This window comes from Lipotes vexillifer, unplaced genomic scaffold (assembly GCF_000442215.2).
Source record: "Lipotes vexillifer unplaced genomic scaffold, Lipotes_vexillifer_v1.1 scaffold361, whole genome shotgun sequence".
Lineage (NCBI taxonomy): Eukaryota > Metazoa > Chordata > Mammalia > Artiodactyla > Lipotidae > Lipotes > Lipotes vexillifer.
This window is the reverse complement of record NW_006787562.1, coordinates 732,537-747,805: the sequence shown is the minus strand read 5'-3', so window position 1 is coordinate 747,805 and position 15,269 is coordinate 732,537. Positions and strand designations below refer to the sequence as shown.

General features: G+C 43.7%; 1 protein-coding gene across 6 annotated transcripts in view; it reads left to right on the top strand.

The window, feature by feature from the left end:
* GRIA1 (glutamate ionotropic receptor AMPA type subunit 1) overlaps positions 1–15,269 on the top strand; it is a 313,635-nt gene that overhangs the window by 1,592 nt on the left and 296,774 nt on the right. For 3 of the 6 annotated variants that reach the window (XM_007460314.1, XM_007460311.1, XM_007460312.1), the window contains exon 2: positions 2,922–3,059. In XM_007460314.1, coding sequence (XP_007460376.1) covers positions 2,922–3,059 — 138 coding nt within the window. Of the gene's footprint in view, positions 1–332; positions 367–1,275; positions 1,325–2,921; positions 3,060–15,269 lie in introns of those variants that run through there. The other 3 variants (XM_007460315.1, XM_007460316.1, XM_007460313.1) reach the window with 2 other exon arrangements.

Sequence of the window (15,269 nt, the reverse complement as noted above, 5' to 3'; positions counted from 1 at the left end):
GGGGAGGGGGGGTCTGTGTCCCCTCCCCCCAGCCCCACTACGGGCTGTCTTGCTTGGCTGTCTATGCAAAGCTGTCCGGTGATGTGAAGACTTGGACCGCCGGCATGGGGAGGGGTCTTCTCTGGATGGGATGCTGGGCAGAGAAGGGAAGTGTGCTCACACACAGACACACACACACACACACACACACACACAGGCAGACACAGGTCCTCACACACCACTCACATTCTAGGCATGAGCATGTGAAATGGAGGACCCACTGCTTTGGAGGAAAATAAAATCAGGCTGTAACAAGGAAAGGGGTGGTGGGTGTTTAAGGAGTTAACTCCGTGGCTTGGTAGATGGTGCCCGATTTCACCTGTTTATGTAAATATGTGTGGTGTGTGTGATTATGGATTAAATATGCACATATACATTTGAGAGAGGTGGTGATTTCTCACCTGGGGGAGGGGAAAGAGACCCTCTAAAAGAAAGAATGAAGGATGCTGGCTTTATTGCAGCCACTAAAATAATGCTAAAAAGGACCCCCACTCTAGGTGAAGGGGGCTCTCTCTCCTGCCCTGGACTCTTCTAGCTGCCTGCTGTCTGCTGTCTGCCATGCTGGGCTGGTGGTCCCCACTCCTCCGATTCTGGAACTTCCGAGCCTGCCTTTTTTCCTATTCCTTCCATCTCCCACTCCTCTTAGATTTCTCCATCCACAGACACGGTCTACCTTTCACAAACACACACATCCACACGCTCCTCTTCCCTCCTCTTAGCTTTCCCCATCACTGAGCTCCAGCCTCTCAACTTGGAGACAGGTTTCAACATGCTGCATGCTTTTCTGTTCCCCATTTCCCCTTCCTGGTTGTCACGCTCCTCAAAGGACCCTCGCCCTCCCTGTATTGATGGGGCAGCCGATAGCTATTGCTCCTTGTAATAATAACGGGTGAAAGCGAAACAAACAGAAGCAGTAACACCAATAACAACGTGTGTCCACAAGGGCTCGGGGATTCAGTATGACCAGCATCTCAGGGCTGTTTATGTCCCGGAATCCAGCAAGCTGCTTTGCTTGGAGGCATCTTGGTGGGTCTGGGTTCTGATTTCTCTCCCCTGACACGGACCTTGCTCCACTAGGGAAAGTTCACGTTCCTAGGAGTTTGTGTCTCTTGTGTGCGTGTGTTTGTGGGGGGATGTGGTGCAGGTGGTCTTTTGTTGGGCACATATGTGCGGCAGTATCAGTCTCCTTTGGCCTCTCCAGTGTGCTGGCTCTGAGGGTGGCTACAACAGCCATGGAGTAACTTGCTTTGTTTCCTGACACCTGTTAAGCTACATTCTGAAGTGTGTCTGTATGTGTGTGTTAGTGCCTTAGACGCAAAACAAAACTTCCTGCCTCTGGGGACGCTTCTCTTGCAGCCCAGCCTATAGCCACCTACCTCCCCACCCCCAACCGCTCTCTTTCATTCATTGCAAGGGAGGAGGAAGCAGGGAAGTGTTTGGGGTGTGGTCATCTGGGGGGGGAGGGGGGAGCATCAGAATCAAGAAGAATTTTTTTGTTTTTGTCCTTTAAAATGGAGGCATATGACCATGTATAAATCACTTGCTCTTATGTGTGGCTCCTCTTTACGTTGGTGCATATGTATTGCCCATACTTTGCTGATTGGAAATACTTAAGATATGAGGACTTGCTTTCTCCAAGTGTATTTGTGTATATTGCCGTGGATACACAAATGCACAGGGTGTTTTGTGTATACGTAGAGATGCTTGCTTATGTACCTCTGCAGATTTTTCATCATATTTTGCCCCAACTTGTTTGTTCAACTGATTGAACCATTGTTTTTGTTTTCACATAAAAGGTTGAAACGTTCAATTGTAGAACACATGCTGAAAATATCGCGGCCACCAGATAGTACTTGATTCTACTTGTACTGCCTCTAACAAAAGCCTTACAATTTGTTTACTGGTTGTTCAAAACAAATACATATCTACTGCATAAGAAGTGAGAAGTGTGTCACATTGGGATTGGGATTCCTAAGGAATCTGAGATCAACTTCTATGTAAACATTCATTAGAGTTCAGTCTCTGGAAACTGCTGACTTTACTTCACAGAAATGTGTTTTTATTTATGTGTCCACAGTAAACACAAAGGTAAGGCGTGTACTCTTGTTTCTTGGAACAGGAGCCCCACCAGGCCCCTTTGCTCTGCTTTTTACTAGAATAGAATGTTTGCATCCTCTAGATATCCTTAAGCCCCCAGGGCTTTGAAGCCCAAGGTTCTCCCAGGCAAATAAACACGATGGCAATCCCTTATGTAACAAGTCGTTCCTGGGATCATGAGTGGTGAAAGAAGCAGCAAAACACTGTGTGCAGAAAATCAGTTTTCAGAGGAACTGAATAAAGCTTAGAGGATTGTCATACAGGTCTTGCTAGGTCAGAGACTACAAGGGTCAAAGTCAAAGCGAAGGGTTATAGTGCTGGAGAAGCTCACAGGCTCCCAGAGCTAGAGTTTACTCTGTGACATGTATTAGCACTGCTTCCTGTGAGGCTCTATGATGAGGAGTGGGTCCGATACAGGAAAAATCAGGCACGGCTAGGGTTTACGTACACGCAAGAGCACAGGCCGCCTGAGAGGCTTGCACGAGAAAGGAGGAAGAAAAACTCCAAAACGCTCCTGTTTTCTCTGACCTGAACTGAGTTGAGGGGTGAACAATCAAATATTTGGTCAGTGACAGATGTTAGGGTCCTTGTCACATAAAAGCTCATCTGTGGAACTTGAAGCCTCAGGGTCCAGTTGAGTCTGCGTGAATTCTGATCCCCACTACTAAGGGCAACACCTAGTGAGTACGGACTGGGGAGAAGAAAAGGGCCCATCTGGGGTGGGTTGTTGAGGAATCAAACCGGTCTCTAGCCCAGATACCATGTTGCATTTTCTTTCCTCACAGGGGGATTATTTCCAAACCAGCAGTCACAGGAACATGCCGCTTTTAGATTTGCTTTGTCGCAACTCACAGAGCCCCCAAAGCTGCTCCCCCAGATTGATATTGTGAACATCAGTGACAGCTTTGAGATGACCTATAGATGTAAGTAATTGCTTCTATTTTTGAGATTTCTTTCTGCGATCGACCAATGAAGGGAGGGCCTGTACGTAGGTGGCGATGTTGCAAAAAATGACGAGGTGTCATCTGTATTTGTAACAGAAAGCCCTCCAAGAAAAAAGTCCAGGGCCTTCTGAGTGATTCCATCAGTTGGTATGTTCGATCCTGTAGCATTTCATAGAATGGGTTTGCTTTTTCACTGCCAGATAACTTTAAATGCCAGCACGACGAGGACTGGGGTTGACTGAATCTCCCCTACACCTCACAGAGGTTTTCTGGTTCCACTGAGAGTTTCACACTTAAGAAACTTCTGACAGGCGTAGAATAAAAGGTTCTGACTTAGAAAATGTGGCTTAAAGTGCTTACGCCTTTCCTGTGCACAGTTAAAAGGAGAAAACGTCACTACAGCTTGATAAGGAAGGATAGCTGAGAAGGTGTCTATTTGGTTTCCCATTTTTAGAAATGACCAATAATTATTGTAAAATATTGATGCCTCAGGCTTCGCTGGTGGCGCAGCGGTTGAGAGTCTGCCTGCTAATGCAGGGGACACGGGTTCTTGCCCCGGTCCGGGAAGATCCCACATGCCGTGGAGCGGCTGGGCCCGTGAGCCATGGCTGCTGAGCCTGCGCGTCCGGAGCCTGTGCTCCACAACGGGAGAGGCCATGACAGTGAGAGGCCCGCGTACCGGGAAAAAAAAAAAAAATTGATGCCTTGATTATTTCCAAAATACTTTGAAGTGATGGATGGCTTACACGGTTTTTAGGATGGCCTTTGAGCACAAAACAGAACAGAGGTGATCCCAAGAAGGAGAAAGGAGAGGCCAATTTCTGCCGTCTGAACTGAATGCATTATAAAATACGGGCAACAAACACCATTCTGAGTTTTTCTGACAACTAGGGCTGAAAAGGAAACCTGTGTGGTGGCATGATTGCCATTTGAAGACAGGTGAAAGCATAAAATTTAATCAGTAGAGACATCTTCCCTCCAGGGATTAAGCTCAGATAGGAATTGATGGCATGGAGGTGTGAGCTGAATAGGCAAGAACAACTCGAAAGTGGATTAAATTGGCACTGCAGGCTCTGGGTGCCACGGTGGCCATGGTGGCTTCTGCTGAGCTGTAGATGGCAGAAGGCGTGCACCATATTTCCTTCATTGCTTTCCCACATTCCCCTCCCAGTGAGCTCTCCATGACTTGAACTGAACACACTCAAACTGAGAATTCAGCATTCTCCCTATCCCTAAGACCACTCATAAGAAAATGTATATGCAAATTCCAAGAATTATAATTACTCCAATTACTCAGCCATAAAGAAGAATGAAATAATGCTATTTGCAACGAGATGGATGGACATAGAGCTTATTATACTAAGTGAAATAAATCAGAGAAAGACAAATATCATATGATATCACATATGTGGAATCTAAAAAAATGATGCAAATGATCTTATTTACAAAACAGAAAGATTCACAGACACAGAATACAAACTTATTGTTACCAAAGGGGAAAAGCGGGGAGGGGGATAAATTAGGAGTTTGGGATTAACAGATACACACTGCTGTATATAAAATGGATAAACAACAAGGACCTACTGTATAGCACAGGAAACTATATTCAATATCATGTAATAACCTATAATGGAAAAGAATCTGAAAAAGAATATATATATATGTGTGTATATATATATATATATACATATATATATATGTTTGTGTGTGTGTGTGTGTATATATATATATATATATATATATATATATGTTTGTGTGTGTGTTATATATATATATATATGACTGAATCACTTTGCTGTGCACCTGAAACATTGTAAAGCAACTATACTTCAATAAAAAGAAGAGTTATAATTATTTCAGATTCCATTTACTGAGGACTTACTGTGTGTCAAGAACTATGATAAGTATTTTATGGACAATTATAGTAACATTCATTACCGTTTATTGAACATCCACTGTGGCCCTGCAACGCACTAATTGCTTTTCATGTGTTAGTTTGTTTAATCCTCACAGGAGCCCTGCAGTGCTCTATATTATCTTCCTTTTAGAGAAGAGGAAACTAAGGCTGCAACAGGTTATATAACTTGCCCAGGGTCACCCAAGAAGTAAATGGTGGTCTTGTGACCCCAAGGTACATGTTTCTGAGCACTGTGATAGATACAGAGATCCCATGGTAACTTGATCAATTTCACTGAGATTACCCAAGAAATAAAAGGGAATTTTCAGAGTTTTATAAGGCAGTGGCCTGATAAAGCACCTAGGCAGAAAACCTTATAATGCTTCAAACTGTAGCCATGATTTTGCACAGGAGTGGCCCACTGAATAAATAAAACAGCAATTCTGCATTCTGGTATGCTGAGGTTGAAAATCTTGTCAACTGTGTTACTCACTACCCTTAAAAGTGAGCTGAAGTTTAACTGTTGAATTGTAGTTCTGTGAAACCATCTCCCTGGAAAGCTAAAATAATATTGAGTAGGTATTTGGTTATTAGATAACCTCCCATTTCTTTCAATATGGCTTAAAGGAGAATTTTTCAAGCGAGGATTTAGGTGTGGGCATCAATGTATCTAAAAACCACCAGAGATTATGCATAACCTATTGCATGCATGTGCATATTTTAATTTATTCCCTGGGTAGAGGCTCCATAGCTTTTGTCACCCTCTCAAAGGGATCCACTACTCTAGGATTATCTGCTTAGGGAATCTAGAAGAATACATGGCTGGCACGTGTATTCACTCATACTGCTGAGAACCGTCTACAACAGAGCTTGGTGGAAAGAGATGTTAACTGCTATTCTAGTGTCCAGGTGTTGACAGACAGGACAAAATAATAAAAGACAAAAATTGGAGGAAATGTTCTAAGGCAAAAGGTGGTGCTTCTGTACCATTATCTTAACCACCTAAGACTTGATCTCTAATAGGGCTGTTGGCCTTTTATTGGAAGGATTGAAATGTGATACAGGCAATGTCATCCACTGTGGTTAATGAACCGGAAGTGAGTGGATATGGGTTCTTGAACTTGATTCCTGCCATATACCAGTGTATAGTTTTCTATGAATTTGGTCATTCTTTTTTTTTTCCCCCCCAAAATGTTCCTCTCTTTATTTATTTATTTTTTTAACATCTTTATTGGAGTATAATTGCTTTACAGTGGTGTGTTACTTTCTGCTTTGTAACTGAGTGAATCAGTTATACATATACATATGTCCCCATATCTCTTCCCTCTTGCATCTCCCTCCCTCCCACACTCCCTATCCCACCCCTCTAGGTGGTCACAAAGCACTGAGCTGATCTCCCTGTGCTATGCGGCTGCTTCCCACTAGCTATCTATTTTACATTTGGTAGTGTATATATGTCCATGCCACTCTCTCATTTTGTCACAGCTTACCCTTCCCCCTCCCCATATCCTCAAGTCCATCCTCTAGTAGGTCTGCATCTTTATTCCCGTCTTACCACTAGGTTCTTCATGACAATTTTTTTTTCTTTTTAGATTCCATATATATGCATTAACATACGGTATTTGTTTTTCTCTTTCTGACTTACTTCACTCTATATGACAGACTCTAGGTCCCTCCACCTCACTACACATAACTCAATTTCGTTTCTTTTTATGGCTGAGTAATATTCCATTATATATATATGTGCCACATCTTCTTTATCTGTTCATCTGTCAATGGACACTTGGGCTGCTTCCATGTCCTGGCTATCGTAAATAGAGCTGCAAGAATTTGGTCATTCTTTAAACGTTTCTTCAGTGCTATGAACTGATATGGTCATTGGAAAAACAGAGATGATAAAAGGTCCTTGCTCTTAAATGGCTTACAGTCCAATGGGGACTCTTCTGTGTGTCTAAGAACTGAGCGGGTACTGGGCAATTGGGGTGGCTATGGTGGCAATGTAATTTCCACCCTGCCTGTAAGATTCTTTGTTAACTTTCATCTGAGACTAGCAAACCCTTTGGGGCTGTGTCCACTGTGATCCATTGGTCTGGGAAAACTGACATCTGTCCCAATTTGGATTGAGTAAAAAAGTGTCGAAGGGGGCAGAGAGGTTTTAGGTATGATGCCTTAACTAATCATTTATTGAAAACTAAGAAAGCATCTTACTGAGATTTAATTTCATGTGCTTTTCTGAAATCTGGACTAGTAGTTAACCTTAAGTTAACTCTCCAAGTCTTACCTCCAGAAAATAACCACATCTTTATTTTTTCATCATTTGCCTGTCATTTGTTTTTTTCCTATACATTTTGCTATTCATGATCCCTCCACCAGAGGGTGGAGAAGGGAAAGGAGAGGAAGTGTAACAGGAACTATTCCTGCTAGATGTATTAGCAACAGGGGACATTAAAAAGGCAGACTGGTCCTTAGAGGGTAGGGAATGCAGGGGAGAGCATCGCTAATACCTCCAGCCAAGATGAGAGTTCTGCGTCTTCTTTGCACTCCATCTTTCCTTCTTTCCTTTTCCGCCATCATTAAGGGATAAAGTCATTGAATCAGCAACCCAAATGCTTTAGGATCTCCTCTGAGTATACTTCCAAGCCCACAAGGGCAGGAGATGAGGGGTCTGTCCATAGAGATGGTAGTTACTGACCAGCTGTTCAGCTTATCTTGGTGTCTTTATGGTAAGTATAAATAAAGGGACAGATGAAATACTAATTGGGGTTCCTATTAGATTTCTGAGGAGCACTGTTGCAACTTAATCCTTACTTTTCATTTATTCATCCATTTATTTGTTCAGCAAATACATGCTGAATTTCCACTGTATGCCCAGCACAGTGCCAGGTGCTAGGAATATCATGGCCAACAAAGAAGACACAGCTTCTTTCCCTGTGGGAGTTACAGTTTAGCCTAGAGATCCTCAAACTTCAGCGCACAGAAAATTCACCCAGGGAGCTTGTTTAAAGCAAGATTCAGGGGCAGACTCTAGACTTCCTGAATCAGAATGTTCAAGAGCTGGCCCTGGGGAGATTTGGCAGCAGTTAATATGGGCATCCCACTTGACGAAGCTCTTGGGAAACCTCGCATTCCTTTAGCAAGCATTTTTTGAGCCCTTAACCAAGCCCAGGTGTGGTGCTAAGCACAAGAAATGTAGACAAAAGTAAGACATGTTCCCACCCTGGAGGACTTTATCCCTAGTGAAACCAACCATCCTATAAAGAGAAGTTAAAAATGTAACGTTGTAAGTGTTACAGCAGTCACTTGCAGGGAGTGTTAGAGATGCTTTGAAAAGCGGGGTTGGCCTCTCAGAGGGTGGTGGTTGATTTGAGTCTCACTGATAAATGGAAGCTTTCTAGGAGGTCAAGGTGAGGGAGCCAGAAGGAAATGAGGCAAGTGTGTTCCAGGCAGAGGGGAGAGCGTGTGCAAAAGAAAAGAGAACGCTTTACCTAGTCCTTCCCCTGCTCTGACCTCCTGTGTCACTCCATGCTGGGCCTCTCATTTGCCAGTTGTCAAATGCTGAGGAAGGGGTGACCCAATGGCTATCCCCAAGCCACTTTCAGCACAGTGTTTAAGAAGCATTGAATTGCACGTCGGAATTTGGGTATCTTAGCTCTCTTTGAAATTTCAAACCATTTGGCAATGCTGGACCCTGGGTCTACGTAGCCCCAGTTGGCTAGGATGGGAGTATCCCACCTGCATGGTTTCTCTCTCGAGCAGCCCACTTCGCTCCTTTTCTTCACCTGCCTGGCTCCTGGAAGCATTGAGCTTTTAAGCCCCAGTTGATTTGCTCTGCAATGTTGCCTGTGTTGTGTGTTTAGAGGTCAACCCTACCACCAGAATGTGAATTGCTGTTCAGAAAGACCATGTTTAGCTGTTGTTTGGTGTTGCTGAGAACACCTGGCACAGGGCTATTCCCTTAACACAAATGAACAAATGTTGCCAGGAATCAGAGAGTCACACAGCATAGATGCTGGGAGCTTAAATAACAATCAGATGGAATGCAGTGTGCCTATTTCCAGTGGGTCTCCCTCTGTCGTGGACCTACTTAAGAAGCCCAAGGGCATTCTAACAAGATGTTGGGTGCTGGCAACACACAGAGGGCCTCTTAGCTTTAGCCTGAGCATCCCTCATCATTTTAAGAACTGCAAACTAACAGTTCCAGAGACTTGTTTTGCCTGACCTGCATGATGCTTTTCAAAATTTGGGATAAAGATCCAAATTTCTGGCTTCTTTGGAAAAACTTAGGGCATCAGGCAACTCTGGCCCCACATTCCTGCTCCGCTTCTACTGTCTAGAGCTGAGAAGTGCTGACCGATTTAAGTATAAGGTACAATCTCTCAAGTTTACCGAAGTCCGGACCACTCCTTATCAGACATGTGGCCAGTATAACAAATTATGTTACTTGGCCAGGCCTGTAAGTAGGCCAATGTGCTCACACCTGATTTATATACTTCAGCATCTGCCATTTTATTATTTTATTTTAATAATATCTATTCCTCACCCTGCAATAAACAGTAGAGGCCACAAAAGACATGTAACTCCTGCTCTCAAAAAACTGGTCTAGGGAATTCCCTGGAGGTCCAGTGGTTAGGACTCCACGCTTCCACTGCAGGGGGCACGGGTTCAATCCCTGGTCTGAAAACTAAGATCCTGCAAGCCGTGTGGCACAGCCAAAAAAAAAAAAAAAAATTGATCTCTATGTACTAATGAAACTGTTGGGAAGATAAACAAGGATTATTCTGAAGACCTACCATATGCCAGAGACTTCACACACGTTGTCTTATTTATACTTTATAATAATCTTGAGAGGTTATTATCTCCATTTTATAGATGATGCTACTGAGAGTGAGAATGATTAAGTGTCTTCTCCATATTACCCAGTGAAAAAGAGCCTAAACTAATATGTGAAGCCAGCTTTGCAAACTCCAAAATTCGGTGAGCTTTCACCCTTTTAAGATAGAGGAACATTATGGACACAAACAAAGTGAAACGGCAGGAAAAGAGCCCAACACAAGAAGTGCCAACAGAAGTGAAGTTTACGATTCAGGATTAGGTGCTAAGACTTCCAAGGCAGAGGCAGATGGCTGTGGATGAGGAATACTTCTTGCAGGAGGTGGAACTGGAGCAGGTACTGAAGGGTGGAGCAGGTTTGGGGCGTGTCATGAGAGGAAGGTTTTTGAGCGGGTAGGGTCACAGTATTTCTCCTCCCCTCATCTCTACCACTACGGCATATATTTATTTTTGCAAGGTGGAGAGTTCAGACTTTATCTCTTGCATCCATGCTGAGCTCCCGGGTACATGGCAGATGTCTGCATTTCTCTGGCTGATGTTACAGTGTGATTGTGGTTTCTCCACCTTCACCTCTGCCCTCACTTTGAGACACACAGGCCCCAACATTGTCTGTGCCTGACTCTTGGTTCTTATGATAATATTGATGATCATAAGTTTTTTGACGCAGAAGAGTGTGAACATTGCTTCCTCTGATTAGTTTGAAGACTTCTGCTGCGACGGGTGAGATTACTATTCTTTTAGATGCTCAAGATAGTCATATAGGACATTTGGGAAACAGTTAAGATTCATTTATGTGTTCATGCGTTCCTTCAAAGCACTTTTACTATTGCCCCCTATGGAGCATATGTACCATTACAGCCCCCTCTCATACCCTTGCAGACAGCATTCATTGATTACAGAATTCTTTTCCACTGAATCTAGACATGGCTTTAAATTCCCTCTCACCAGAACATTCCAGGCAGTGTCTACAAATTGGTCAGAGTTGCAGTTGATACACGAGATAAAATCCATTTGCCATTACAAGGCATTACACTAGGAATTGGGGGAGACGAAATGCATTAGTCATTGATTCTCCCCTTAAGGGGCTCAGGTTTTTACAGAGAAAAGAGGCATGCACAAAAAACTGATATAATGGAGAGGTTCTCTGCACTCCCCTTCTCTCACTCACACACACATTGAGAGAAGGGAAGGAAAACTTCCAGTTGGAGGAATCAGACCAGGTAGGTAGAAGGGCAGGTGGAATGTAGATGGGAAGATAGGAAGATACACACGTGTCCACACACACACACACACACACACACACACACACACACGTACACACCAAGTCTGACCAGTGAAAAGTACATTGGATTGAGATTTGAAGATATGGACTCAGGTGCTGGACTGTTTTCTTGAGTCATTCATGTTTTACTTCAGAGGCCCACTCCCATGCTTATTTGTACGATGAAGCTCCTATGACCTCTAAGAGTCCTTCTGAAGGGCTATATTTCAATGATGAGAGTGCATGGGAAACTCCAGGAATACACAATTAAGAGAAGAAGCTTTTGTACCAGCCTTTGGTTGGACAGAGGCTCACTGAACAAATTGAGACTCTGAGAAAAGCTCTGAACCCTGTCCACCGAGTTGCACAGCCAAGCTACATTTGTGTGCAGATACAGGGGAATTAAGCCAACCATGGGCCTCAGGTGCATTCATTCAGTATTCCACTGGTATTTATGGAGTGCTTACTATTGTGAACGAAAACAGAAAGCAGCCCTGTGCTCCTGGAGCTTACTGGCTAGTAAGGGATGCAGCTATTAGTCAAATAAGCATACAAATGAGTGCATCATTATAGATCAGGATAAAGATGTGAAAGAAAGGGCCATGATTCAATGAAAGCATATTACAAAGGAACCATCTTTGGGCAGAGAGGTGAATAGGTGTTTGAGCTGAGAACTGAAGGCTTTTGGTGATGTGGTGTCGGGAACAGGAGGAATATTCTAGAAGCTTTCTGGGCAGAGGGCTGATGGGGGGGTAAGAGGTGCGGGAGTATGGGGCTGGGGACGGTGGCAAGGGCCAGGCCTGGTGGGCCCTGTTATGGAATTTGATCTTTAGCACAAGAGCTGCGGGAAACCCACTGAAGGGTTCTAAGCAGAGAAGTGCCATGTTCAGATGTCTGTTTCTCACCGGGAATCAGAGGCTCAAGAACACTTTGCCGCTTTCAGGTTCCCTGGAGGCTTTTTGCTAATGTCTTTGTTCCTTTACTCCCGTCCCCAGTTTGGGATGGAGTCTGGCAAAGGAAAGGGGACAGACGCTGGGGGCAAGGGGAAGCTCTTGGCTGGGCGTAGGGGTCACATGCTGTATGTGGCTCTGTGGTGTGTCCGTAGATGTGCTCTCGGAGACAAAGCTGATCCAGCAGAGGGCCAAGAAATTTGGTGAGTATGTGTGCGGAGGCAGAGAATCATCTAGAACGCCACTTAATTTATCAGAGGGGAAGGTTACACTACACTGAATCCTGGCCTCCATTCAAACCAGGCAACTCAATGGTCCTCAAGTTCACACTGCTGTTTCCTCCACCTACACACTACACCTCCCATATTCCCTTATGGAAATCCTGTCCCTCTGGTCTGTCCTAGCTCTTGCATCATCTTCTCTCCTAATTCTCCCTTGTCCCAGCCCCCCACATTCACACTCTCCTCTGTCCCATAGCCCTTTGTAGCTTTCTTGTAGCAGCTGTCACACTTAGCCCAGGGTTTTAGTTGCCTGGACCCTTATTTTATCTGCCTCACTGGACTAAGCAACTTGGGAGCAGTGACCTTGTTTTCTTTAGCTTCCCATCACAGTCTCCACCAGAGAATAGTGTGTGGTGATGCTAGTGAAATGAATGAATGAATGAGTGAATGAATGAATGTATAGCTGTATATTATGTAATATCAATGGCAGGGATGAAAATAAGCCTGCATTATTGCTGTTTATGGCGTAGTATTTGGATATTATGAATTCTGAGAGTTCCAGCAAGCTGTGTTGTAAATTCCCGTGGAAGACGATTATAATAACTGTAGCTGGAAAGTGATGGAGGTGAAAACCAGTTATAAGTCCAATCAAAAGCTCATTCCAGCTCCTTCTAGATGACTGTCAGTCAGGGTCCAAAATAAGGTATAAGGCTCCATTTTCTAAATAAAGGATTTCCGGTTCAAGGCCTGGCTCTGCCATGGATGCCTTGCATGGCTTGGGCAAGTCAATTCTCTTTTTTGAACCACAGTTGCTTTCAAATGAAGGTAATAATTGTACCACTGATATGTGGTTATTGTGAGAAGGAGTAAATGATTGCTAATTTCAAATCAACTTTCCACTCAACAAAATGGCATCAAGTAGGTAATTTTATTCTCCCTTTTTCACAGATGAGGAAGCTGAATTCTCAGGGGAGTGAGGGGGCAATGGCTTGGGTTTCTGGTTCCATCCCTAGACATGTGCGGGCTGGGAGGGCTTTCTTCATTTCACTGTCTGCTGTGTCTGCCTACTCCCTTGTGGATGCTATAGCTCCCCTCCTGTGGCAGTAGCCCTCCTCCCCCGGTGTCAGTGCCTGCTTCTTGTGTAACACAGCCCTGTGCCCTTTCAAGGGACCTGTGCTGCTCCGTGGCAGCTGCAGTCAGGGTGTGCAGTGTACAGAGGTTACTGGAAATCTCTTTCTATGCCCGACCACTCCCATGACTTTGGTGTATCACAGCTTGCTGTTCCAAGTGCACAGGGAAGCCCAAGGTCACGGGAGGTCCAGATCCCAGGGAATGCAGGCAAAATCGGGGTTACGGAGGCAGCTGGAGGCTAATGTCATTACATGGAATCCCTAGGATGGAAATGAACTTTTTGAGACTAGCTTTTATTTCGTGTACAAAAGTAGCATGCATATTATAGAAAGCCATGTGGACACAAACACCAAACAAAATAAAATTTGTGTAATTATAATATTAAGGGTAAACTCCCCATCTTTTTTCTGAATATATCAATTAAAAAATTAAGAGTATATTTATATTACTAGCTAAGAACATGATTTTTTTACTCAGCGTAACACGTGTTACTTTGAACATCACACATTCATCTTAATGTCTTCTTAAAAGCTCAACATACACACATACCCTAACTTACCTCATCTATTGCCTGTTATTGGATATCTAGTTTACTTCCAAATGCTTTTTCCTAAAAATAATGCTATGATAATCATCCCAATAAAAGTTTAGTTATTTGTATATATCATTCTGATTGTAAGAGCATTAGAGACCAGTGGGGACAATTTCCAATGAGATTTAATAGAAAGGCATATACAGGAATTGAAATAAGTTGTTCAATGCCAGCTTTCACATTGACTTGTATGACCTTGAGAAATCTTTGTGTCCAGTTTAGTTTCCAGATGTATAATATGGGGTGATAATACCATATTCTCAGGGTTATTAGAATAGGCAAATGCCATTACTTACATGAAAGAGCTTTAAAAATTCAGAAATGCAAAAATAAAATTCAGAAGTGCTAGAAAAATGCAGGGTAATATAATTAACTAGGTATTTTGTCTATTAACACAGTGTTTTTGGCTCAAGAAATTACTGCTTATAGGGACAAAGGGGCAACCCCATTTGGGCAGTGAGTAGTCAGGACTCTTTTGGTGACAAGTGATAGAAAACTAACTGGATAGTTTTGACTTCAGGTACAGCTAGATTCAGGGGCTTGAATGATATCATCAGGCTGCTGATAGACCCTCTAGATTTTGGGGCTTAGCTTTTCTCTAAATTGGTTTTATACTCATGTGTCAGATCCTGGCACAGCCAGCCTACACCTGCCCATCTCAAAGTCCAATGGAAAGGGAACGTCTCTTTTGCCCTCAGTTCCACAAAAGTCCTAGGTCTGATGTCAATGAATAAAAATCAGGACACATGCTCATTTCTGAACATGACACAGTGGCCTGCATATTATCTTCTTTAGGTCATTCTATGTCTAGTCATATGGTCATTCTTAGAGCTTGGGGCAGTGAGAAGTACCAAATGGATTGTTGGTTTCATTCAGTCTATCCAGACTACGTGGACCTGGGGGAGCAGTAATTCCTCCAAAGGAAGTCAGGATGCTATTACCAAAACAATGGACATTAGATGCTCAGTAGGCAAGAAAAAAACACAGATGTTCTCCCACACACATCAATTCAGAAGGGGCAAATTCAGAGAGGCTGGAGCTAGACCAAGGGTCAACATGCTAAGGCAGAGAGGACCCACCAATGAGAGGAAAGCATACAAGGGATGCTGGTGGATAAGGCAAGATCAGAGGTCAGTGCAGGCAGACTCATGAGTCAGTCAAAGCTATGAGGAGTCTTCGCTAATCCCCGCTCAGCCAGGAGCAAACCGTGTTCATGGAACAGTTTTAGGAAGTGTTGTCCACCCACGTGGGTGTGGCTGAGGGTGTCCCTTCTGACCACTCTTTGACAGAATGTTGAGGCTGTCAGC